Genomic DNA, 27,364 nt, shown 5'->3' with positions numbered 1-27,364 from the left:
AGGACTGACATGCAATGACATGTTCGATTGCTGTATTTGTCTCCTTGTTGCCCATTCTGTTATTAGCTCTTACAAAAAAGTTCTACATTGCCTTCACCAGCTTGCCACTTTCTGATGTTTTAAACTAGAAATCCTATAATTTGCTTGATGAAAAGATACAGTATAATTTGTAAAGAAAATGCATCTTGAAACTGCCAGGCTGTCCTTAAACAAGGTACATAACAACATGTTCAATTAAATGTTATCACTGATCTGTATTTCTTTTTCTGACCCCTTCTACGAACAGGTATGCTATTTAATCATCCTTTAGATAACATGAATTGTTTGCCTAGAATGGCAAAGGTAAAAAAAAAAAACATTATGTGTTCATTTCAATACAAATATAGGAGTCCCCGGTGGCACAATGGGTTAAATCCTTGTGCTGGCAGGACTGCTGACCAAAAAGTCAGCGGTTCGAATCTGGGGAAGTGGGGGAGCTCTGTCAGTCAGCTTCAGCTTCCCATGCGGAGTCATGAGAGAAACCACCCACAAGATGGTAAAACACCTTGGTGTCCCCTGGGCAACGTCTTTGCGGATGGCCAATTCTCTCATACCAGAAGCGAATTGTAGTTTTTCAAGTCACTCCTGACATGAAAAAAGTACAAAAATATGATTCTCTGCAATTACAAAATGCAGCAATAAAGATTCGTTGTGAATGTAGGGTAGATATTTTTTTTAAAAATCAGGAATAACTGAATCTCACAGATCAGTATCAAATGAAATCTTACCAGCAGTTGTGAAGACCAAACACTCCTGATGTCTGAGTTTCTCCTAATGTGCAGTTTCCTGCAAAAGAAAGGACAGTTTGATTGATCACAGATCCAATCAATGTTCTTTATCTAAGACTATATTATATTACCACTCTGTGGATACAAAGGTCCTTGTTTCTAGGATTTGTGGTATTATAACTATACAACCAGATGAAATATAGCCTATATAACATTCTAATTATTTGTGTAGTGATCACTAGAGCTGTCCACTTCATTCAGCTGAAACCAGAATTTCAAATAAAATCAGGGCAATTTGAACAGATTTGTACCTGACTATATCCTGATTGGATCAGATTGGTTATATGCAATTCTGAAATGGAATAGCAAAATGAAATTGCTATGCACTCTTTTGGAAATCAGGAAGTCCAGATAATGGCTGAGAACTTGCCTCACTGCATATAAAGCAATGCACTATCTCTCTGTCTTCCTGGCCAGTGTCAAGATCAGCCCCCATCCGCACTGCTATATAATCCAGTTTGTGATCCCAGATTATCTGCTTTGAACTGAATTATATGAGTCTACACTGCCAGATAATCTGGGATAAGCAAATCTAGGGATATGTCCTATATCCCAAGATCTGATCCTGGGATATAGGGCAGTGTAGATCCAGCCACATATAGTCCAGCTCAGAGCAGACAATTTGGGATCAGATACTGGATTGTATGGCAGTGTAGATCCATTTTTCATTCCTACAGTTTTAAATGAGCTTCTCTGTCTCTTTAACATCTTACGTATATCTTCCCCCTTTAAACTGAGGGAACTCCCAGACGTTTTTCATACTCGCAATTAGAATCAAACACACAGCAGAGTATCCCCTGAGTACACACTTAATATGTGAAATACGTTCACATCTTGATAAAACATTTATTTTTTGTATATGTAACTTTCAAATGCTTGCAGCCACATTTTGTTCCTTTGGTCTAGATTCCACTATGTATAAAAACCTGTCTCTCTAAGGAGAACAAGTGTCAAGATTATAACTTTGTAAGTACCTTAAAATGTATTTCAATATATGATGTTAAATTGATATCTTTGTAGCAAATGTTGATGTATATAACAATTTCAGACCACCAGAAGAAGGCCTGGAGAAAGGCTGAAACCGGTCATGGGCAGCTGATTCTTGTTCAATTTGGCATCAGAACACACAGCATCGATATTATTTCAGTGATTGTACAAAACCCATACAATATTGTTTGTGATTACTGTGAATTCGAACAGTATAATAAATTTGGCACTCAAATTATTCACTGAACTTATTATTTTCTATTTTGTATATAAGTGGGCTATTTATGTTGAATGCAGATCCAACCTCAGGTGTGGGATGGGGGATACTGCGAGTACCATTAAGTGAAGAGAGGAAAGAACACAAGCAACTATGGGTTCACCTACACCAGTGTTTCTCAAACTGTGCTCCTTCAGGTGTTTTGGACTTCTGCTCCCAGAAATCCCAGCCATTTTACCAACTGTTAGGAGGAGCACAGTTTGAGAAACTCTGATATATACTATAAAATTAATGTAGCTTGCACCACTTTAACTGCCATGGTTCAATAAGCCTTCTGTGCCAAAGAGTGCAGATGCCTCACCAAACCAAAAATCCCATGATTTCATAGGATTAGGCCATGACACTTAGAGTGGAGTCAAACAGCTGTAATTCTACATTGTAAATGCACCCTATGACACACCTTATGTCTACTGGAATTGCATTCAGACAAGAAGATTTTTATTTCACCATTCCTCCACTAAGGGACCCAAATCGGATCATTTTATTTATTTACATCATTTTTACCCCGCCCTTCTCACCTGAAGGGACTCAGGGTGGCTTACAACAGTTGGCAAATCACATTGCCCAAAATACATTCAATAAAACAATGACATATTAATAAACAATAAAACAGTACCACATCAGTTAAAACTCTAATTAGACTCTATATAACCATGAATTATAAAATTTAAAATGCATGTATAGTTAAATTCATCCACTAACACCTTCGTGTGCACCTCAGATGTTACTCCTTGAATCACAGCATAAGATAAACGAAATATGGCTAAAGACCATTTAGAATATAAACACTTTTAAAAGCTAAATAACCAATCATATAAAATGCTAATTTAAAACAGTTTTGAAGCATTTAAAATATAAAAATGAGGATAACAGTACAATAGCGCTCACAAAAGGCTCTTCTGCAACAGCTAGTTATCAGCCAAAAACCTGTCCAAATACAAAGGGTATTGCTATTTGGTGGAAATAAAATAGAGGGGGCATAGGCATTTCTTTGGAGAAAATTCTTCAGTTATCTCCTGCACCTCTTCATTCATTTGCCAGATTCTGCAGTTAGCAGGAGATAACTGAGATACTTTGTATGGTTCAATATCGTTTGGGATTGGTCCCTCTGGGGCTCTCTTTTAATTTCCCTAACCTTTGTCTTCTTGAGCAGAGCTTTAAGTAATGAAACTTATTGGTGACTCATCCTGCGCAGGGTTGGTGGGTGTGTTATTTGCTTTCTCAAAAGGGTTCATTTTTAAATATACTCTCTCCAGTGGTGTCATGGTTTCAGCATTGCATTATGACTATGGAGACCAGGATTTGATTCCCCACTTGGCTATAAAGACCCACTGGATGACCTTGGGCGAGTCACACACTCTCAGCCCAAGAAACCCCAGTTAGGTTGCAATAATAATCTGAAAGTACACAACAATAATAAAATTCTTCTGTGTGCAATTTCAGTCTACAAACGCATGTTTATTTACATCCCAAAGCACATTATTATTAGTTTCTTCATCATCATCATCATGGGTCATCTATCATGTATGGTTTGAATGTGTATTCCTGCACGGCAAGGGGTTAGACTGGATGGGGTTTGTGATCTCATCCAACTCTGACTGAATGTTTAATTCTTACAGATAAGAAAGACTGTCAGGAGCAAAGGATGCTATGTCCCCTGGAAGCAGCCGCTCCCAGAATCTGGGTAGCAACTACTGAACTGGTGGAGTGGAAGAGACAGAGAGTCATTTGGGTTTCCAGTACCAATCCCACATTATTATTTCTTATCTGTTCTTATCATTATCATTACAGGTATTCTGCCATAAATAAAGCAGATGTGTTTCTGGCTTCACTTCTTTAACAACATTTGATACTAGTGCCAAAAATAATATGGGGAAAATAGGAATAGGGTAATACACCCAAAAAAAGAAAGTGCAGTGAGATATGTTTCTGCAAACCTTTCATTCAGAACAAACAAAAATGCACAATTGATACAACCAGACAAATTGAGCCTTGCATAAGTAACTTTTAGAAACCACTTAAAGGCTTTTTCGAAAACGCATCTCTAAAATGGAAATCTAAATAAAATGGGCTTTTAAAAGAGTGATGAAAGGAGAAAACTCTATTATGCTTCTACTCTTTTGGAACAGTTTCTGGCTATCATTCTGGTAGTGAAATATGCATGTGCAAATTGCACTATGTGTGCTCTAAGTATTATTTGCCATAGTGTAACAAACATTTTTTGCTGACAGTGACCAAAGTGGACTTGCACATACAGCATCACTGCACATTGTGCCTATACAATGAGCATTATGTACTGCATTGTGGTTGTGATATGTGGATTGCACAATTGCATCCAGTCAGTAACATGTGTAGTATATTGTTGCTATTCTGTATAGGGGTTGCATACTGCTGGAGCAACATGTCTCATTTACACTATGTTCGGGGGGTGTTGGATTGCAGCTTTTATTTTAAGGTACGCATTTGATGGTTTCTATTTATATCCTCATCTGGATAGATTTCCCCTTAGTTCTAGGTAGAAGTTTCAAATTTAAAAAGAGATATAATTAAGATAATCACTTCACTTTGCTACTTAGCTTACTGACAGTCCAAAATCTAGGAAGCTGGTAGAGAAATGCAATCTGCTCTCTCCAGTTCAGAAGTCTATCAAAAGAAAGACTTTTCATTTCCTTTGCTAATGTTGAGCAGACTCTAGTTAAAATAATGCAGTCACAGTATTTGCTCATGTGTGATGTGTACATTCATCATATTCAAGTGGGTTGGATGGTATTGTGATGAGTATCATATAATGAAGTAACAGTTCATATAATATTAACTTATACATTGTTGAGTGTAACAGGTAAAGCTTTTGAGTTATTTTCGCATCTCTTCCCCCCATCCTCAGACATTTTAGAGGCATTCTGAGTTGAAGTTTTGTATTTTATACCATTTGTCTATTAATCCAAAACCTCTGTGAAGTTTTTTTAAAAGTATTACGTAACACAACGTTGGGATGTTGTGTGGTTTCCTAGCTGTGCGGCCGCGTTCTAGCAACATTTTCTCCTGACGTTTTGCCTGCATCTATGGCTGGCATGATCCTTTGCAGTCACAGATGGAGGCAAAAAATCAGGCGAAAATGTTGCTAGAACATGGCCATACATCCCAGAAACCACATAACACCTCAATTATTCTGGCTGTGAAAGCCTTCGACAACACATTGAGCACAAAGTTGCTTTTTACATGGCAATAATCTACTTTAAAATAGTTATTGTGCAGACATGGGAACTAGAAGAAACACCAAAAATAGAAAAATGGTTACTAAAAGTAGCTGTAATAGCATTTTGACAGGTAAAAGACCCTTCAATATTTTTTTTTAAAACCTGGAAACCTTTCAAAAATTTCCTGGAAGAAAATAAAATTTCAACATGGGGATTTCATGTTTAAGAGGTTAGTCTATTACATTGTATTTTACAAAATGAACTAGATGATATGGAAACAGCAAAAATTCTTATGTATATGAAAAGATAGGTAAAATTTGACAATATATTTCTATTTTAAAAATTTCAAAGAAAAAAGTCATTAAATTGTTTTTTTAAAAAACTATGATCTGACTTCTAATACAACTATTATCTTATGCAAAATCTTACAATTAATTCACCGTTACAGAATCGGACACAACTAGACTTAATGTCAGGGGAAAACCTTTACTTAAATTTATAGAATCAGAATAAAGGATTTTTTTCCTTTGGGTGTTTGTGTCCAAGTTAAGAGAACATTTCAAGCTTGGAAATGTAGTTTGATCAGGAAGGTGAAATAGACAAGCAGTCCTTGAATGTTTATATCAATGTATATATTATATATACAGTAGATATATACTCACTTATTATTTTATTTATTTATTTACAGCATTTATATTCCGCCCTTCTCACCCCGAAGGGGCTCAGGGCGGATCACATTACACATATAGGCAAACATTCAATGCCTTTTAACATAGAACAAAGACAGGACAAACACAGGCTCCGAGCGGGCCTCGAACTCATGACCTCCTGGTCAGAGTGATTCATTGCAGTGATTCATTGCAGCTGCTCTCCAGCCTGCGCCACAGCCCGAGCTTATCCAACCTTCACTTATCCAACATTCTGTATTATCCAACGCAGTCTGCCTTTTAGTAGGCAATGTTTTTGTAGTTAATGTTTTCAATATATTGAGATGTTTCGGTGCTAAATTCATAAATACAGTAATTATTACTACATAACGTTACCGTGTATTGAACTGCTTTTTCTGTCAATTTGTTGTAAAACATGATGTTTTGGTGCTTAATTTGTAAAATCATAAAGTAATTTGACATTTAATAGGCTTTTCCTTAATCCCTCCTTACTATTATCCAATGTTCTGCCAGCCCATTTATGTTGGATAAGTGATACTCTATTGTATTAACATTCCATCAAGTTGTCAGGAAAGAAGCGTACCCACTAATGTTGGAAGAGTTATTTCCAGTAACTATCTGGCAACTTCAGCTTTACTTCTCTTCCTTCTCATCTTTTATTTGTATCCCCTTGCACTGGCATCACTGGCTGTGAGATGCAGAGGGTACAAACCATAGTGTGTGACCCCATCAGAGGAGGTGACTGTATATTAAAGGTGGCAAAGGCAGCAGAAACAAGTCCATGCTTAGCTGCAGTAGTCCTTGTTTGGCCACTCACCCAGACAGACTCCATGGTTTCATTTCTGAGCTTGCTGTCACTGCATCTGCATACCCACCGCAACCAGGTCCACTGTCCAAAACTGCAACTACAACTTTCCTCTCCTCCCTGCACCCACCCTGCTAGGCACCCAAGAAAAACCATGCAACAACACCAAGCCTTCCTTGTTTAGATGTTGCCTCTGCCACCTTGCACTTCCTGAGAGAGAGCCACTCTTTATTATTTCCTTGTACCCAAAGCTGCCATACATTGAGGGAGTCAGGTAATATGGTTCAAGTAAATACTCTAGAGGCACCAAATCCAGACTAAGCAGGGTCAGCACTGGATAGTACTTTGGTAAGAGGCCACCAATGAATACTAGGTGTCTCTGACTATATTTCAGAGGAAGGAACAAGTATCCATTCAATCTGGTACAACAGAAGGTCCATGCTGATTATAGCATAATTTAGTACACTGAATGAGTACAAAGCCTAGTACTCATGATGCTGTCACAGACCTAAAAGAGAGCAATACATCATGCCCTTGTCTGCCTTAGTTTGTATATAAACATTCCACAGTCTCACCACCTTTACTCACATTTAAAATGAATTCCTCTTCAGACGCTTTCCCCTCTGACTCAGTATAATGATTTGGATAAAAACTCATGTAAAAACTACATGACTGATTCAGATCTTGATGCACACTAATCCTCACTCAAAAAGACCTATGTGTCAGTGGGCCTAGTTCAAATTTAAGATCTAAATGGATGTTAAGGACCTCATCACACTAGAGCAGGCATGGGCAAACTTCAGACCTCCAGGTGTTTTGGACTTCAACTCCCACAATTCCTAACAGCCTACCGGCTGTTAGGAGTTGAAGTCCAAAACACCTGGAGAGCTGAGGCTTGCCCATGCCTGTACTAGAGTATGGATGCACTTTAAATAGTTTCTGCCTCCTACATTGTAGCGGAACCTTTGTGCTACGGTCCTTGTTGAGCGCAGTGGAGGGATTGGAGACGGACAACTGGAGTAATTCCAAGAAAGCAGTTTTATTTGGCGAGTGGCCACTAGGGTTCCCCCTCGCACAAAATAAGTGCTCTCCCAGGAGGAACCCCCAGCGGCGGGCTGAGTAAATATTTATACACACTACAGGGTTCGGGTTATGCCCGCCCACAAGCAAATTCATTGGCTTAGAGTTGTGACGCTGCTTGACTTGGACCCAATCAGCGCTGACCAGCGGTCCGGCCGCACTCTTTCTGTGCCGTGTTCACAATCATTCAGAGCGCCTGCGTGCGCATGCGCTGTTTGTTTATCTTTAGCTTTCATTTCTTCAGAAACACATGATTTCCCAGAAATCACGTTTCTGTGAGTTTATGCACCCGGGTCGCTAGCCGTCGCCATCTCTGCCCATATATGGTATTTCCTGGGGTTCTTTAACCTCCCGCCTCAACATAATTCTGCAACTTGTAGTTTAAGGAAGGGCCTTTAGACTGTGCAGCCTGGCAGGTCCTAGGCCTCGCTAAACTACAAACCCCCTTCTTCAGGAGGCAGAAACCAGGTTTTGCTAATAGCAAAAGAGAGTCGTATGGCATCTTATAGAGTAACTAGCTGTGCCCGGCCACGCGTTGCTGTGGCTAGGACTTAATTTTTCTTTTCTTTTTGTTGTATGAACGTAGAGGCGTGGATGAGAGGTTGTGCTGTCAATTTTCGAAGTTGTGGGGCATTTAGTTTAGTTGTTTTGTCCGGTGCTGTGATTCCATTACCCTTTTATATATAGAGATAGATGTATTGTAGTTTAAGCTTTTGTGGACTTAAGGCTAGTTCAATAGATGCATGGACTCTCTCCTCAGTTGGCAGATATATATGAATACATGTATCATGTTACAAGATTTTATTTTTAAAGTGTAGATAATTGAGTCAAAAGGACATGAAAGAGTTACATTCTGTGGAATTTCTATGAAAGACTTGAGTATATACAAGATAAAGAGAGTCACTGTATAGCAGCAATTTTCCTACCATTACTGGGTTAATTTACCCTTTGTAGTAGGAAAGAACACCTTAGTCATTGCTGAGTACTACAAAATTAAGTCATAATTACTGAACTGAAGTTGTTGAGCAATAATTAATCAGAAGTGTTGACTCTATTCATTCATATTGAAATGTTTTCCACAGTAGAACCGTGCTTCTGAAAAGCAATTATAGGTACTGAATAGGAAAGAAATAGTTTCCAATACCAAAGCACAATTTACGACAATTAAGAATCACGTTTGAAAGAACATCACTCCCCTTTTCAGAAATTCAGAGGGAAGTATTACTCTCTGTGGAGTCAAAACAGCACCTGAGGAGGCAGTGTCATCAGAGTTGGGGAGACCACGGCTTGAATAAATAGTGTTCCCTCACTTATCGTGGGGGTTACGTTCCAGGACCACCTGCAACAAGTGAAAATCCGCGAAGTAGGGACACCATAATTATTCTATGTGTGGAGGAGAGCAAAGCACAGACCACTTACTACAATGCAGTCTGTACTTTATTTTAGCAGTTACAATATACAGTACACTGGCAGAGGAGAAGAATGGAAGCTAAATAACCCTTTTTTATTTCCAACCCTTCCCTACCCTCCCGCCCCTTCTCCCTTTATTTCTTCCTCCCCCCCCTTCCAAAACCCTTTGCACAACACAAAAACCTGCAAAACAGCAAAAATACCGTGATAAATGTGTACATTAATATTAATTAAAAACCCACGAAACAGTGAGGGAGCAAAAAGTGAACCATGAAATAGCGAGGGAACACTGCACACTCCAAAAATTATCTTAAAGAAAAAAAAACTTCATAATGAGAAACCATCACAACAACTCAATGACTACAGAGCTCAGTGGCCACAGAAGCCTGACTGTAGGAGGTGCAGGAGGAGGAGATAGGCAGAAAATGGATTGTAAACGGAAGGGAGGTGAATAGAGTATCCTAGTACCACAAACAGAAGCAATTTCAGTGTGCAAAATTTGGCTCCATGGCCTACTTGTTGACTTGTATTTCGGATTTAGGATAACTAGATTTCCAACTGAAATGAATAGATTTTTGCAGCCAGGAATCTCTTTCCATTGCTTGTGCATTTTTAATCTTCTACCATGGAAGAATATATTAATGAGAATTTAAATTTGCCTTTATTTATCTGATTAGCCATTAAAACAGTAATTTGACATCATCTAAAATTGTCCTTTCTCATAATCAATATGACTAATAGTATTATTGATAATAATACACTAGTAGTTGCACAAACAGAACTGGAAACTGCTGATTTTTAAAATAGCAATGTGTACTTTACTTTCTCACTTATAATAGTTATCAATCATGTGGCCCCAGCAGGGCAAGCTGAGTGTATTTTACAGGTCTGGAGCGATAGATAATGAATTTTCTGCTTCCAAACCTAATCTATGAACACAAAAATCCAAAGGCTATGCTCACCAACATCAAATATTAGGTTTGTGAGGTGAAAAAACAATTTTGAAGTAAGAATAACAAAATTTTTACTATTGGATGATCCACAAGTGCATAAACCTTCTAGCATAATAGTAGGAGGAAACACATTAGTGAATGGACAAATTTATCAATTGTATTTTCTGTCAGTTTCTCATTTTTTCAATGTTAAGTTCATTCCAAGATTTCTTCACCAGCTTTTAAATTCTTTTTAGATATTTCAGAGCATGTTTATCCAAACTGATGTCATTTATACACTGTTTTGCCCAACATTTCCCAATACAGTACAATACATTTTCACTATTATGTATTTTTGTGTGATTTTATTAAATCAGAAAATGGGATCAAAATATGCAGGGAATAAGAAATACCAATAGATAACTGCAATTCTGTTTTCATCATGAGTTTGGAAATCTGAAGTAGAGAGGTTTGTATTAAGTGCAGACTGAATTTATTTGCCCCTCATTACAGCATGCTGCCAATAGTAACTATGTATAATAATGCTGCACTACAATGTGGTGCATGGAAAAACAAGAGAAAGGGAGCATCTACTTGTTCGTTCTGCTCTAAGCCTTATCAGGGTAGGATCCTTTGATATAAAGGTTTTGCTATGGTATTCAGGGTATGGTTATGAAAGCCGGATAGTGAAGAAGGCTGAGATGAAGAAAATAATCTCATTTGAGATGTGATGCTATGAATACTGTGAACTGCTAAAAAGACACATAAATGGGTCCTAGACCAACTCAATCCTGAACTTTTCCTAGAAGCCAAGATGACTAAACTGAGGCTGCCATACTTTGGCCATACCACAAGAAGGCATGACTCACTAGAAGAGACAATAATTGGTAAGGTAGAAAAGATGAAGACCATAATCCAGTTGGATAGACTCAATCAAAGAAGCCACAGTTGAGTTTGCAAGATCTGATCATGATAAGGTGACTTGGAGGTCTCTCGTCCAATTTTTTTTAACGTGTCAGAAGCTAATTGAGGCAAGTCGCTTCTGGTGTGAGAGAATCGGCCATCTTCAAAGACGTTGCCCGGGGACGCCCAGATGTGTTACTATTCTGCGGGGGGCTTCTCTCATGTTCCTGTATGGGAAGCTAGGGCTGGCAGACTCCATCTTGTGGATTTGAACTGCCAGCCTTCAAGTTAGCAGTTCAGCCAGCACAACAGTTTAACCCATTGCACCACCACGGCTTTGTAAGTCAAAGCTGACTTGATGACAATTAACAACAACAAGAACACAGGCATTGCATGTAGAAGGCCTCAGTCTAAATTGCTAGCATTTGCATATAGAGGTGAAGAGAAAGACCTTTTCTGTCTGAAACCTTGGTAAATTCCTGCCAGTCAGAAAAATAAATTATTGGATTATGCTGACAAACGGTTTGAGTAACATGGCTCAAAACACTGGTTTTACAGAAGCACAAATGGCATTCCCCACTCATGAAAGTTAAATGTAATCACCCCCCCAAACCAGCCAAGTTATTTTGGTACAACATGCAGGAAACCACTTAAGCACTTTTCCCGATCCCTAGTTGTAAAAATATAATAATAACAAAGCATCTAACAATTTGTAGTCCTTTAATAGCACCAAACTATTTGCTTGAAGTTGCCTGAAGTGTCACTTCACCTTGTCTAACAGTAGGACTGGCCTTAGTTTGATTTTATTAAGGAAGCCTCCTAATGAAGTTGAAAGAAGCATGAATTTAGCTTCCAGTAGCAGTAAACTACGAGCCCCCGGTGGCACAGTGTGTTAAAGCGCTGAGCTGTTGAACTTGCAGACTGAAAGGCCATAGGTTCGAATCCAGGGAGCTGAGTGAGCGCCCTCTGTTAGCTCCAGCTTCTGCCAACCTAGCAGTTCGAAAGAATGCTGGCCACATGACCTTGGAGGTGTCTATGGACAATGCTGGCTCTTTGGCTTAGAAATGGAGATGAGCACCAGCCCCCAGAGTCAGACAAGACTGGACAACGTCAGAGAAAACCTTTACCTTTACCTAGGAGTAAACTACTACTACAACCCTTGTACTCAAGTGTTTGGTTTATGTGTCTCTAATAATTAGATCAGCACAGAAATCACACCAACCTGGAAGCCCATCTTTCTTATTCCAGATATATGTGTTCTATGTGTCTGTAGGCACAGTGGAGGCTTGACAGTTGCCCTCTTTAGTGGGAGAAGAAACTTTCAATATTTCCCAGAAGTATCCGCCCCTTATAGTTGTTTCCCTGGTTTCAGTAAAAGCTCTATGACTGACCCTGGATGATTATTGGCTTCAATAACTGAGAAATCATAAATAGCAAACCAAAAAGCATTCAGTGATGCCGCAAAAGTACAGACAGCCCCCAAGTTACAAATGTACGACTCACATACAACTCCTAGTTACAAGACAACAGGAAGTGAGTGGAAATGAGTTGTGTGTGAGTGTGTCACTATATACTATGGTTAGCCTGCTGCCATAAGGTGTGATAAGAGACACTGTAAAATTCAACTGGTCAGTTTTTGTACACAAAATGAAGAGCTGAATCCCTCACCTTGTCTTTTGTCTAAAGTAGCAAACTGTTTTGAACTAGCACAGCTAAGTGATATTTACAGCTGGGTAAAAACATGCTTTGAGCCCTACATATCCTAAAAGCACCAAATCCCATCTAATCTTAGATGCTAAATGGGATTAGCACTTGGATGGGAGGCCGCCGATGAATACCAGGTGCTGTAGACTGTATTTTGGAGGAAGGAAATGATGAAACCACAACTCAGCATTTCTTGACTAAGGACACCCTATGAAATTTATGAGGTTGCCATAAATTGACAAACGTGAAGGCACATAAACATACACAGCATGGCTAGGATGATGTGTTGTCATATAACCCTCACTCCTATAAAAACCTCACTTTAATCCTCATCGTGGTGCCTTATCACATGTTCACTCCATTACTTTTTTTAATTGAAATGACTCCCTCAGAGGGTTAAAATGAACATCTTTGCATTCCATATATGACTAATGTTAATGCCAGTCATCCTCTACCCTTGGATATTCTGCCTTGAGATGCAATCCAACAATAGATGACAGGATCATAGATGATGAATAGAGTGCATCCCGCAGTCCAAATACTAGACCGGGATATGAGCTGTGTAACAGCTGAAAGACATATTCAGAGGACACAAGGTAGCCTTTGTAGATTTCTCTAGGCCTTTCACACTACAGAATTATAGTGTTTGGATCCTATTTTGATTCCACTATAAGTGCCACAGCTGCATCCTATGGGTTCATCCTGTAGTCTGGGGTACCACACGATACTACAGATGCCAGCATTCCACAGATGGAACCATGGCAGCAGAAGAGTTATCAAAGTGCTATAATTGTGTAGTGTGAAAAGGCCCAAAGATGTGGAAGCAGGGAGCTAGCTGTTACAACACAGTGGCACTGCTGGCATGCTCAAAGGCGCATACTTGACTTATTACCTCATATTTATTTATGTATTTATTTTATATACTGCCCTTCTCCCCCAGAGGGACCCAGAGCGATCTTACACAATGGCAAAATTAAAAGCCACATATAATTGTTGGTTTTTACTACATTTTGTGTTATATGTAAATCCAATTAAAACAGTAAAACACCGTGTGACCGTTACAGCACGGCCAGTAGACTTGAGCCAAAAGTCAGAGCCAGTCCGTGTTCAACTTCACATGAATCCAACAAGTACATCAGGTCCTATCAACCCATATCCTAGAATAGGCCAAAAGCTTGGGCCCACATCCAGGTCTTCAGCTGCTTCCCAAGATCTTTGAAATGGGGAAGTTGCTGTGATGAAACCCTAGGGCACATCTACACTGGCTACTAAACACGGAATAAAAGCATCTTGAAAACATGGTGGACCAACAGCATGAATATGGCTACATTCGCTGGGAGATTCTGGAAATTGTAGTTCGAAAAAGTCGCATCACCAAGTGCTGTTTCATAGAATCATAGTATCATAGAGTTGGAAGAGACCTCATGAGCCATCCAGTCCAACCCCCTGCCAAGAAGCAGGAAATCGCATTCAAAACACCCCCGACAGATGGCCATCCAGCCTCTGCTTAAAAGCCTCCACAGAAGGAGCCTCCACCATACTCAGCGAATAGCTCTCACAGTGAGGAAGTTCTTCCTAATGTTCAGGTGGAATTGCCTTTCCTGTAGTTTGAAGCCATTGTTCCGTGTCCTAGTCTCCAGGGCAGCAGAAAACAAGCCTGCTCCCTCCTCCCTATCACATATTTATACATGGCTATCATGTCTCCTCTCAGCCTTGTCTTCCACAGACTGAACATGCACAGTTCTTTAAGCCACTCCTCATAGGGCTTGTTCTCCAGACCCTTGATCATTTTTCCTGCCAAAGAAAGCCTTATTTGAAACAGAGAAGAAAAAAATCCTAAATTTCAATATTTGATTATTTTCTGTGTTCTGCCCTACACCGCACTCTTCCTGGATTCCAGCATATTAAGGAAGCTCTTTATAATTAACAGAAACATCAACTTGAGTGTATTCTTTTAGGCATTCTAGCCTTAGACACTCCTGCTCCGAGCAGGAAATCCATGTGAAGAGAACACCAATAGATTACTGTGTTGCTTCTGTCTAAGAGCTGTGTAGGAATGTGCTTTAGAAGCCTTAATCGTGGATAAGCACATCAGTGAGTGTAAGTGTAAACCACATTGAATGGTGAAGCAAATAAAAGGCTTTGAAAAAAACCCCACGGATGCTAGGGATCTTAGAACCAGGTGATATCTAACCTCTCTGGTGTGTATAATTATTGTCCAGGCCTTGACTTGGTTCCAGGGCTTTGTGTGTGATCAGCATCACTCCACTTTGCTTCTCTCTTTGCCACTTTTGTCCCACATTACTAGTGCCACATATATGCTGACCATTTAATACAATTCAGTACTAGCTTCAAACTGCAGGGACAGGACAACAAACTTCCACAGAAATGCATAAAAGAAAGCCCTTAAGGTAAATAAGCGTGTTAAAGCGCTGTGCTGCTGAATTTGCGGACCAAAAAGGTCACAGGTTAGAATCCAAGGAGCGGAGTGAGCACCCACTGTTAGCCCCAGCATCTGCCAACCTAGCAGTTCGAAAACATGCAAATGTGAGTAGATCAATAGGTCTACTCTGGCGGAAAGATAACAGCGCACCATGAGGTCATGCCAGCCACATGTCCTTGGAGGTGTCTACAGACAACGCCGGCTCTTCGGCTTAGACATGGAGATGAGCACCAACCCCCAGAGTCAGACTCAACTGGACTTAATGTCATGGGAAACCCTTTACCTTTACCTTTTTAAGGTGCGTAAGTGCTCTTTGGTTTGTGTGATCACCATCCAGGCCTCCAGGATTTCCTATGGAATCATCTACACTGCAAAACCACTTTCTTCAATACCTTTTGAAACTGCATTACATGGTCAATGCTGATGAGACCTGTCGGTGTAGATGCGTCCCTAGAGAGGACATTCAGCTGCATACAGAAGTTAGTTGTGCAGCAATACCCAAAAGGAACTGCAGGGAAGGAAGAGCTATAGCAGTTAGAACACCTGCAGCATCAAAAATCACCACAAGGCACCCTGTTAAATCACTTCCTATCAATAAAAGGTTTCTTTGGGGTTTTGACTGAATATAGAAAGAAATACCTGGAGCATCTACTCTTCTAGTAATCCACCCTGTCTCCTGTCCAAACCTTTCCACAGTAATTTGGAAGTGAACTGCAATGGAGCCCATAACATTAAAAGACAGAAACATATCATGCTTCTGATGAGACCCCGGTGCTTCACTTCCCTGGAAGCAAAGCAATCGCAGAGGGAAGAAACCAAGCGCTCCTCTATATTCTAACTCGGATTAATCATCAACAAGATGACAAATCTCCCGAAGGGAATATTTGTCTGAACTTTTTCAGACACATTTCCTTCCCCTCCCATTTCTCCAGTAGTCGCTGAATAACTTGAAAGGGGGGGGGGGGGGGAGGAAGAGTGAAGTGAATCCGGGACATCAATCTGTAAAGACGGGAGCCTGAAAAGGATTGAAACTGTTTTGTTTTGTACAGAAATGAAATAAGACTGGAAAAGAAGGAGTAAACAACTAAGAATGGGAAGAAATTTGCTTCATTGGGAAACAAATAACCACTCCCAGGGTGCACCCACACTGTAGAATTAATGAAGTTTGACACCACTTTTAAGTAAACGTTGTGGATTCCTGGGAGTTCTAGTTTTACAAGGTCTTTGCTCTTCTCTGCCAAAATGTGCTGGTGTTACAAATCCCAGGATTCTATAGCATTGACTGGGAGCCCCTGGTGGCACAATGTGTTAAACCCCTGTGCCAGCAAGACTGCTGATTGAAAGGTCTGCAGTTGGACTCTGGGAAGCAGGGTGAGCTCCCTCTGTCAGCTCCAGCTTCCCATGTGGGGACATGAGAGAAGCCTCCCACAGGATGGTAAAATATCAAACATCCAGGTTTCTCCTGAGCAAAATTCTTGCAGGCGGCCAATTCTCTCACACCAGAAGCGACTTGCAGTTTCTCAAATCGCTCCTGACATAGAAAAAAAATAGCATTAACTCATGGACATTAAAGTGGTGTCCAACTGCATTCGTTCTAAGGTGTAGATGCATCCTAAATTAACTCAGTATTGACTTGTTTTAGATCTGGGACTTGCTCTTACAAGTTGCTGCCTCCACAAACTACAAATTCTAGGACTCAGTAGCATTGAGACAGGGCAGTTCAAGCGATGTCAATGTGCATTAACTCCAAAGTGTAGATACACCAATCGAGTGATTTTTAAAAGTTCCCAAACCCGCAAATCGCAGTCAGACACCGCTTGAATGGCCCCCGTGGCTCAACGAGTTAAACCCTTCTGCCGGCTGAACTGTAGACCGAAAGGTCGGCGGTTCAAATCCGGGGAGTGGGGATGAGCTCCCGTCTGTCAGCTCCAGCTCCCCGTGCGGGGTTATGAGAGAAGCTTCCCACAAGGATGGTAAAACATCAAAACATCCCCTGGGAAACGTCCTTGCAGACGGCCACTTCTCTCACACCAGAAGCGACTTGCAGTTTCTCAAGTCGCTCCTGACATGGAAACACATTTGCGGTGGAGTTCTGGGAGTTGCAGTTTTGCAAGGTCTTTTGCCTCCACTTCCAAAGCGTACTGGCGCCTCCCTAAACTACAACTCCCAGGGTTCCACACAGCACCTCTCTATAATGATGCACCTCAGGAAGCGCCCCGAGGGGAGGGAGAGGCTGATTAGTTGTTGTAGTAGTAGTAGTAGTAGTAGTAGTAATAATAATAATAATAATAATAATAATAATAATAATAATAATAATAATGCTGATGATGAATTGATTACCCTCCTCTCTCTGCGACTTGCGGCGGGATACATCATCATTAAAACAAGAGAGGAAACACTCTAGAGCTTGGTTCCACTTTAAACCCACTTTAGGGAGGGGCTTTAAACGGCTCAGACAGACAGGTCCTGCGCCTCACCAAACTACAAATCTCAGAATTCTGCAGGAGGCAGAAACCGGGTTTAAAGTGGATTCATGCTCTGGTGTGATGGGGCAGTAAAAGGCATACAACACAGTTGAAATTCCCAAGAAGATCGGCCGGGTGCTTGCTTACCCCAAGAGCGTGCTGGCTCTCTTTCCGCTCCGAAAGTTGGCGGCGAGGCTTGGGCGCGAGAGGAGGCTTGTTCCACGCGCGTTTCTTCTGGGGGAGGCTGCGTGTCCCTTCACCGCCCCCTTCCTGCCAGGAGCAGGCGTGGGGAAGAAGGCAGCGGCCCCTCGGGCTCGGAGGGAGGGCGGGGGCGCCCCATATTCTCCTCCTCCTCTCTCCCTCCTCCGACCTCCTCCCTCCCTCCTTCGAGCCGAGACCCCCAAAACTGCTGGGTCTTCTCTGGGCGCCTGGCGAAGGCAAGACCCCGCGTCCTCCTCTGGCGACGTTCCTATGGCAGCCTCCAGTCACTTCCCAGGTAACTAGGTTCCCGGCAAACAAACCTCTTCTGGAGTCCCGTCAGCAGCGCCTCCTCGAGTGGGGAAAGGGGGGGGGCTGGTCCAAAGAAGAGCCCAAGCGTCAGAGGCTCACTTTGGGAGAGAGGCGCTCCTCCTTTGGACCACTCTCCAGGAGAAAAGCACAGACTACTACTACGCAGAGAAACCATTGAAACCCACAAGCATGTGGACCATTTCAACAGAAAGGAGGAAACCATGAAAAATGAACATAATCTGGCTACCAGTAATTAAAAAAATACTCTAAAGTCAGGACAGTAAGTAAAGAACAATACTCAGAAGACAGGGGAATTCCAGATAGGAAACAATCGGGGCAGGGTTGTTGTATGTATTCCGGGCTGTATGGCCATGTTCTAGAAGCATTCTCTCCTGACGTTTCGCCCACATCTATGGCAGGCATCCTCAGAGGTTGTGAGGCATGGTTATCAGGGCTGGTTAACACCTCCCAACAAAGGATTCCCCCAGGCAGGAAGCAGCCAGGCTTTGAAGCTGCAAGGCCATTCAATGCTAATTAAGGTGGCCAATTGCAATATTCACACTTGCCTCCAACAGTCAAGAGTTCTTTCTCCCAACCTGGACCTTCCACAGATATAAACCTCACTTGCCTAGTTTTCCAACAGACCTTACACTTCCTAACAAAGGATTTTCCCCCAAAGCAATAAACAGCCAGAACTTGAAGTTTGTTTGCTTTGTTTTTTCCCGTGTCAGGAGTGACTTGAGAAACTGCAAGTCACTTCTGATGTGAGAGAATTGGCCGTCTGCGAGGATGTTGCCCAGGGGACGCCTGGATGTTTTGATGTTATTACCATGCTTGTGGGAGGCTTCTCTCATGTCCCCGCATGGAGCTGGAGCTGATAGAGGGAGCTCGTCCGCGCTCTCCCCGGGTGGGATTCGAACCTGGCAGTCTTCAGGTCAGCAACCCAACCTTCAAGTTACAAGGCTTTAATCCACTACTATTCAGTGCTACTCAAGGTGGCCAGTTTCAACATTCACACTTGCCTCAAACAGAAAAGAGTTCTTTCTCTCACCCTGGACATTCCACAGATATATAAACCTCATTTGACTAGTTTCCAACAGACTTCACAACCTCTGAGGATGCCTGCCATAGATGCAGGAGAAATATCAGGAGAAAATGCTTCTGGAACGTGGCCAAAGAGCAACCCAAAGCACAGACTTTCCCTCAGAGTTCGACTTCTCTTTCTCCCCGCTTTCCCCAATTGCTTTTTTTTGTTTTAAAAAAATTCCTCCTCACAGCCACCAAGTGGGTGTGCTTCTCTAAGGGCTTCTGTAGCCATCGAAAGGATGCCGCCTCAGCTTCCTCTTGCCCGCCTCGAGTGGAAAGAAAAGGAAAACGCGCAGAGGTCGGGCTTCCCATTAATTTGGGAAGCGCGCGCTTTTGGAGAAAGGGGTGTCCAAAAAGGGGAGCCGGGGAAGGGGATGCGCGCGCACCTCTAGAGTGTGAGTGAGAGTGAGGACAACCACTCGTGCTGGCTGCTCATTGGCCAGGCATTCATTCTCATCAGCTCTTCTGGGCGCATCTACATTGTAGGGCACTCCAGGTGTTTTGGACTTCAACTCTCACAATTTCTAACAGCCGATAGGCTGTTAGGAATTGTGGGAGTTGAAGTCCAAAACACCTGGAGGGCCCAAGTTGGCCCATGCCTGCTGTAGGGTGAATGCACCATGCTACCATGGCCCAACTTTGCACAGACATACAGCCCGGAAAACTCACAGCAACCCAATGATTCCAGCCAGGAAACCCTTCCACAACACTTTGCATAGAAATGTTTCACTGCCAAGGATGCCAGCCAGAATCTATTCCAACAGCGTGGACCTTTTGAATCCATGGAATTGACCTAAGCGGTAGTGTGTTTAAATTCAGCAATCGATTCTACTTGTGACCAGATTTAGGCCGGGAAGGAAATACGATGCCAGCTTACAGCTACAGTGGCATATGGGAAATGCACTTCAATAGTCCTTCTCCATCCTGTTTGGGGACTACTCTATTATTTATTATTATTATATTTATTTATACCCCCTTTATCTTCCCCGAAGGGGACTCAAAGCAGCTTAAAATAAAATAATAATCATCACCATCATCTTTATTTTTATCCCGCCCTATCTCCCCAGAGGACTCAGGGCGGTTTACAGCAAAAAAACTGTCAAACATTGAATGCCGACATAAATAGATCAAATTGTAAACAATAAAATAAACAACATCAAGGTGTACTTCTAGAACAGCTCAAAAGTAACAAAATTAGAAATTTAAATATATAAATCAAACTTTTTGGACACGTTTACAAATAGATCTAATAATAATAAACAAATAAAAGTTTCTTTAAACAGTGGGCCCTGACCCCAAATGGGGTCTCCTTAGCTCAATGTTGGGATCCTGAAACATTTTCTGAACATTACCCACTCTCTGTTTTAGATAGCTACATGAATATATTGTGCAGTGTTTACAGTTGACTCTGCAGAAGATGCTTCAGCTGTACTCATAAAAAGGAAAATCGGCCTATTTATCAAGCCTTGCAAATGATGACTTCTTATCAGTAAATGTTTGGTTTTTATACATAATCTATATACCTATATAGTATATACCTTGGTCATGTAAAAATTTATCAGGCCAAAAGAGGTCCTGAGTGGAAAAGTTTAAGACGCGCTGATCTAGACCGATGCTATAGAGATCGTAAGTCTAAATCAAGATTCAGAAAACTAGATCACAGGTCCCCCCCTTGTTATGTTATATTGGTAAATCAAACTCACTATCATTTTTCTTGTCCCCATCCCAACCAACCAACCACCCATCTGTATACAATGTAAACTGAGGGAGCATCCACCTTGTAGAATGAATGCAGCATGACTGCACTTTAACTGCCATGGCTCAAGGCTATTGAGTCCTGGGAGTTGGAGTTTAGTGAGGCACCAGTATCATTTGCCAGAGAAGGCTCAATACCTTATAAAACAGCTTCCATGATTCCATAACAATGATCCATGATAGTTCAAATGGTGTCAAACAGCATTCATTTTTCAGTATAGATTCATATATGAACGTAACTATATTGCCCTGTCTTTGAAAGCCTCATGGGCCACATTAAATGACGTAGAGGACTAGATTTGTCTCATGGGCCTTGCATTTGAGACGTGTGGTATAGATGCACCCTTAGTTAGCAGTAGGACTCCCTTAGATAAAATATAGGGACACTTCCCTGCCTTCTTGAGGGATTTTCCTATCACAATGTCAAGAGCAACCATTCTTTTTCTCACTTTGGGTGAATTTCTATTGATGGGGAAATGTGCATATATTCTATTCCTGCCTCTGTGAGAGTGAGCTCTTCTTTTTTCTAGGACTCCTTCCACATTTTCTGCTTTGAACTGGAATATATGGCAGTGTGGATTCAGATAACCCAGTTCAAAGCAGATATTGTGGGATTTTCTGCCTTGATATTCACTATGAAATGAATGCAACTTAATTTTTTTACATTTGCATAACTATCAAAAAGTACAGGAGCTGTAGTAGGGGATGGCAGTCCAATAGGGAATAGATGCACCAAGAGCATTGCAGAAATTGGTGGTGTAGAGCACCTTGTGCGGAAGCGTGAAATCTGAAAGCCTGGCTTAATGAATGCTCTGGGAAAGAGAGAAAGAAATTTGTTCTCTTGGAATTTCTCATAAAATGGAACTGTTGGAGGAGGTGAAAGGGTTTTGGCACAAAAGATGTGCATCGTGAATTCTATGTAACTAAGGAAAAATTGCTGAAATGGGTGAGAGGAATACAGTAATTATATCCCTTTGTGCAAATAATGATATGGGCTGTTTTCCAAATATGCAAAACATGATAATCTTCAAGGCAACAGAATATTATTTTTCTACTGAACCCCTCGAAAACTCAACATCATTTTTCATAGTAGTTTGTGTACAAATGTTGAATTATATCACATTCAGATAAAAGCACTAATTGCTTTCACTCCAAAACATGTGAGTCAATAAAGTACTGTGGTCTTTAGATACCAAAACTCATGGCTATTCAGGTCCCATTGTATAGAGTAGCAAAGTAAAATGGTGTCCCTTACATCAAATGGCAAAATCAAGATTTGCTTTTTGAATTTTGTTTTTGGATGTGAGACTATTTTCAAGCTGTGGATGGTTAAACCAATGGAGGCAGAATATGTGGATAAGAAGGACCTACTGTACTGTTGTTGACTGCTGACATTTATTTTAATTGTCCAACCAAAGTGAGATCTTTATTCAACAATTGACACAATAACTGTGTTTTTTATACTACAAGTCCAGTAGTGCACAACCTATCAGAATGAAAACACATATTCCTCGCCTCGGAAACAAATATTTGTTTGATTGCTATCTTTCATAATAAACCATTGTATCATTGTATCAGAATGAATGCTGGAATGCCTATTTGTGACAATGCGTAGCATTTCATGACACCTGGAAAGTTGCATAATATATTACAAGACAATACTCACTTGCAGGCATTGTATCAAAATGAAAGATGGTGGCATGGTCAGAATATTTTATCCGTTTGAAGGATGAACCTCAGCTCAGTCATGCCTTCATTTTCAGGCAAAGAAAAGCGTAAAATAGTAGAATGCAATCACTATTCAGTACAGATTTAGATGGATGCCTGCCAAAGGCTCAATGGAGAGAGCTATATCTCTTGGCAGAAATAGTGAGTAGCAGCACTTCTGGGTACCTGGGAGTCAGTATATTAATCTATACAATGCCTTGGAAAAACATTTCATCAGCTGCATTGTAGGAAAGGAAGAAGGCAGGTCCTCACACAGCTACATTGAATAGAGTGCCAAAATTACAAACACATACCAGGACAGTCAGCCGCAGGTAACCTAGCTGAAAGCTGGCAGCTGCATTTTGGATGTCAGATCCAAAAACATTTCTCTTTGAGAATGAGACGTCAAAAGTGGGTTTATTTACATAACAACCTGAAGCATTTGAAATGCAGGCAGTCCCCAAGTTACGAACAAAATAGGTTCTGTAGGTTTGTTCTTAAGCTGAATTTGAATGTAAGTCAGAACAGGTATTTTTTGAATTAGTGCTTCCCAACCTTTGGGCCTCCAGGTGTTTTGAATTTCAACTCTCAGAAATCCCAGCCAGTTTACCAGGTGTTAGGACCTGTGGGAGCTGAAGTCCAAAACACTCGGAGGCCCAAAAGTTGGGCACCACTGTTTTAAAGTGTAACTGTTATGATTGAGCCTCATGGCTCTGTTACTGACAGACGTGGGCGTAAGACTCCTCGAGAGTCAGATACTCTCGAGGAGCGAGAGAGAAAAAGACTGCGAGACATATTTGCAGCACCATCTGACGAGGAGTCTTTCGAAGGGTTTACGGAGAGAATGGAGGAGGGGCTGGTTAGCTCAGAGGAGGATGAGATGGATTGGACTCGGGTAAGGGAGGAAGTGGGTGCCACTGGCCATGATGGGACAGAAGATGAATGGGGACCTTCAGGATTAGACCCATGGTTTAGCTGGAGGGATGGGACGGGATCCACAGCTGGAGATGCTGTTGGGCGTAGTCAGAGGTGTTCCAGCTCTGACGAGGAAAGTGATGAGGAAACGCCCGGGTTAAGGAGGACAGCTGACAGTGATGAAGATTTGTAACTGGCATAAAATGGGGCTTGGGAGCAATTGCAAATTGCGTTGGGCAAGGTAATCTGGGCAAACGCTTGGGATCCGTGTGTGTGTGGGACGCTTCCCTGAAGACTTGTGTGCTTTCCTGTGCTGTGACGTAAGTTGATTGGAATCCAGGGTCAGACGGCGGGAGGGATTGTGTGGGCATTTGTTTGTGCAAACCTGTGCTTACTCTTATTAGCTTGACCCTCCGTCGTCTTCTTGACGGACGCCATCTCCTGCTTTGAGAACTCGGACTGAACTGACCACGGCTTGTCTTCCCCCCTTCTTGGACTTGGAAAAACTACAAACGTCTGCTTCTGGCTTTGATCTACGGAACGGAACTGGTCTACTCAACTGCTACAGTCCTTGGCTGTTTTACTCGTGTTGGAGATCCTGTCTGCTGTGTGTGTGGGGGAGCGACGCAAGTTACTCTAAGCACAGTGTTGGCAGCAGAGAGGAATCTGCTGCCAATTAGTTGCATTCTTTGTATCTTTTGTTCCTTGGCTTTCGTTTCGTTTATACCCAGGCTGACGCAAGCAGTTTGTTTTTACCCGGATTAAACTCCGGTTTAATCCGGTTTATCTTTTGAACATTTACTTTTGCCCCTTTTTGCTCCTAAAGGCAAAAACTGCCTGGCCCTTGTGTTTTACGGGCATTTTTGAGTTCTGTAATCTAATAAACTCTGTTACTTTGAATCTTGTGGCGTTCTGTCCTTGACAGATTGCCCAACGCCCATAAAAAGTTTATTGCAGCAATAAACCCGTCAGGAAGACGATGGATGAGTTAAGGGCCAAAGTAGACCAATTGCAAACGGCTTTTACCGTTAGCCAAACAGCTCAGGCTGTGAAAGGACATGTTTTGACTCCTGAACGCTTTGACGGAACCAGGTGCAAGTTGCCAACCTTTTTGGCACAAGTGGAGCTTTATTTTTCTCAGCTCAGTGTTCATGCTTTTCCTACAGACACTAGCAAGGTGGCCTTTATTTTGAGTTTGTTGACCGGTCCCGCAGGACAATGGGCCACTAATTTAATTTTGGGAAATGACCCAGTCAAGGACAATTTGAATAATTTCAAAAAGTTGTTAACTGATACTTTTGGGGATCCTCTCCGCACGGAGAACGCTGGGTGGGCTCTGTATCGGTTGAAACAGGGAAAGGGGACTGTTTTGGATTACTTAAATAAGTTTAACCTGTATCGCCACCAGCTGGATTGGGGGGAAAATGCATTCATGCTTTTATTTACTGCCGGGTTAAGTGATATGCTCCAGGATGAATTAGCACGCTTGGAGCCGGCTGAAAGCTGGGACGCCTTAGTAGCTAAGGTGCTGCGTTTAGACGCAAGGTTCGAGGCTCGTAAACACTCAAAAGCAATGTGTGCGCCACCCATGCATGTAACCAGGGCACCTGTGGTGATGGGGGAAGAGCCCATGGAGCTTGGGGTCTTTAAAAAGCTGTCTACAGAGGAAAAGAGCCGTAGGAGGCAGCTGGGCTTGTGTTTGTACTGTGGGAATGCTGGGCATTTTGCCAAAAATTGTAATGTGAAACCTTCCCAGCTTTCGGGAAAAGGCCAGCCCTAGTGCGACGTGAGTCCAACGCACTAGGGCTCCTCAAGCAGTCAACTGAGGGGAGGAAGCATGTTTTCGTACCCATTACATTATCTGTTGGGGGAAGGGAACTTGTTTCTACTTTGGCACTGCTGGACTCAGGGGCTACGGTCTCCTATGTAGATATTGAGTTTGCTAAGAAGCATGGCATTCCTAGAGTGCGCAAGGCATGCGACGTGTGGGTGGAAGGAGCAGATGGGAGACTGCTGGAGACTGGGGTGGTTAACCATGAAACCTCAGCAGTAACGTGGGAGGTGCAGGGAGTAACGGGAACGTTTGTGTGGGATATTACGAGCTTGCCTAGATATGATGTGATCCTGGGGATGGATTGGCTAGCTGTAGTAAACCCACAAGTAGATTGGGCAACACGTAAAGTGATCTTAAAGAGGCAGGATTGTTGCACTCTAAATGTTACTCATTCTGATATGGAGGGAGTGCCTGCTGAGTATGGGGAGTTCTCTGATGTATTTTGTAAAAGAGAAGCGGACAAATTACCACCGCACAGGCCATATGATTGCGCCATCAAGTTGGCAGAAGGTGCGAAACTGCCAGCAGGGAGGTTGTATGCCTTGACTGTACCGGAAAGGCAAGCTTTGCGGGAGTTTCTAGATGAAAATTTAGCCAAGGGGTTTATTCGCCCATCTAGTTCTCCAACTGCGGCACCAGTATTCTTTGTAGCCAAAAAGACTGGGGAACTTAGGCTGGTCTGTGACTATCGGATCCTAAACAAATACACCATTCGGGATAGGTACCCGCTCCCTTTAATCTCGGAACTGTTATCAAGGGTGCAAGGGGCTAAGGTCTTTACCAAGCTTGACCTGCGGGGGGCCTATAACTTAATCCGTATACGGGAAGGGGATGAATGGAAGACGGCATTTAACACGTGTTTCGGATGCCACGAGTTCCGAGTCATGCCTTTTGGGCTTTGTAATGCTCCTGCGGTATTCCAGAGGTTCATGAACGATGTGTTCAGGGACCTAATTGACCAATTTTTAGTGATTTATTTGGATGATATCTTGATTTTTTCTAAGGACGAGAAAGAACATCGTCAACATGTCAAGCAGGTTCTGCACCGACTGCGGGCTAATGGGCTTTTCGCCAAGGCTTCCAAGTGCGTCTTTCATGTGCCTGAAGTGGAGTTCCTAGGTCATGTAGTGTCAGGTAGGGAACTTAAAATGGACCCACATAAGGTTGACGCCGTCAACTCATGGCAGGAGCTGAAGACTAAGAAGGATGTACAAAGGTTCTTGGGTTTCGCTAATTACTACCGGGAGTTTATTCCGAATTTTGCAAAGCTCACGGTACCTTTGACGCAGCTTCTGCGCAAGAAACAGCCATTTGTGTGGGGGCGGGAAGCTCACGAGGCGTTTCTACAACTAAAGTCTAGTTTTCAATCGGACAACATACTAACCCATCCTGATGTTGACAGACCGTTCGTGGTAGAAGCGGACGCTTCTAGCTACGCGTTGGGGGCTGTATTGTCTCAGAAGGATTCCTCAGGGACCTTGCGTCCCTGTGGATTTTACTCGCGGCAACTAACACCCTTCGAGCAGAACTATACCATATGGGAGAAGGAGTTGTTGGCGATTAAGGTGGCGTTTGAGGTGTGGCGGCACTGGCTTGAAGGGGCACGGCACCAGATCGTGGTCAGATCTGATCACAAGAACTTAGAGCACTTGCAAACAGCAAAGAAGTTAAACCAGCGTCAAATCCGCTGGGCTTTGTTTTTCTCCAGGTTTAACTTCAAGGTGCAGTTCGTGGAGGGGAAGGCAAACTTGCGGGCCGATGCTTTATCTCGCAAGCCGGAATTTAAGACCAATGAGCAGGTAGTATGTCAGACCATCTTGCCTACTGCCTCTCTGTGTGTTGTAGATAATGAGCTTGGG

The 27,364-nt window shown here is 42.2% G+C and overlaps 2 protein-coding genes across 3 annotated transcripts in view; one reads left to right on the top strand and one right to left on the bottom strand.

Moving 5' to 3' along the window:
- glis3 (GLIS family zinc finger 3) overlaps nucleotides 1–17,984 on the bottom strand; it is a 219,573-nt gene extending 201,589 nt beyond the window's left edge. For both annotated transcript variants that reach the window (XM_003216490.4, XM_062971953.1), the window contains exons 1-2: nucleotides 17,846–17,984; nucleotides 768–825 (exon numbers count right to left, since the gene is read on the bottom strand). The gene's annotated coding sequence lies outside the window, so the exon portion shown is untranslated. The remainder of the gene's footprint in view (nucleotides 1–767; nucleotides 826–17,845) is intronic.
- Nucleotides 14,089–27,364, top strand: part of LOC134295905 (uncharacterized) — a 55,268-nt gene continuing 41,992 nt past the window's right edge. The window contains exons 1-2 of the mRNA XM_062969405.1: nucleotides 14,089–14,168; nucleotides 17,825–18,194. Coding sequence (XP_062825475.1) covers nucleotides 14,089–14,168; nucleotides 17,825–18,194 — 450 coding nt within the window. The remainder of the gene's footprint in view (nucleotides 14,169–17,824; nucleotides 18,195–27,364) is intronic.

The sequence above is a fragment of the Anolis carolinensis genome, chromosome 2 (assembly GCF_035594765.1).
Source record: "Anolis carolinensis isolate JA03-04 chromosome 2, rAnoCar3.1.pri, whole genome shotgun sequence".
Classification (NCBI taxonomy): Eukaryota; Metazoa; Chordata; class Lepidosauria; order Squamata; family Dactyloidae; genus Anolis; species Anolis carolinensis.
Note: the sequence above shows the minus strand (reverse complement) of the source record. Positions and strands in the feature narration are given on the sequence as shown.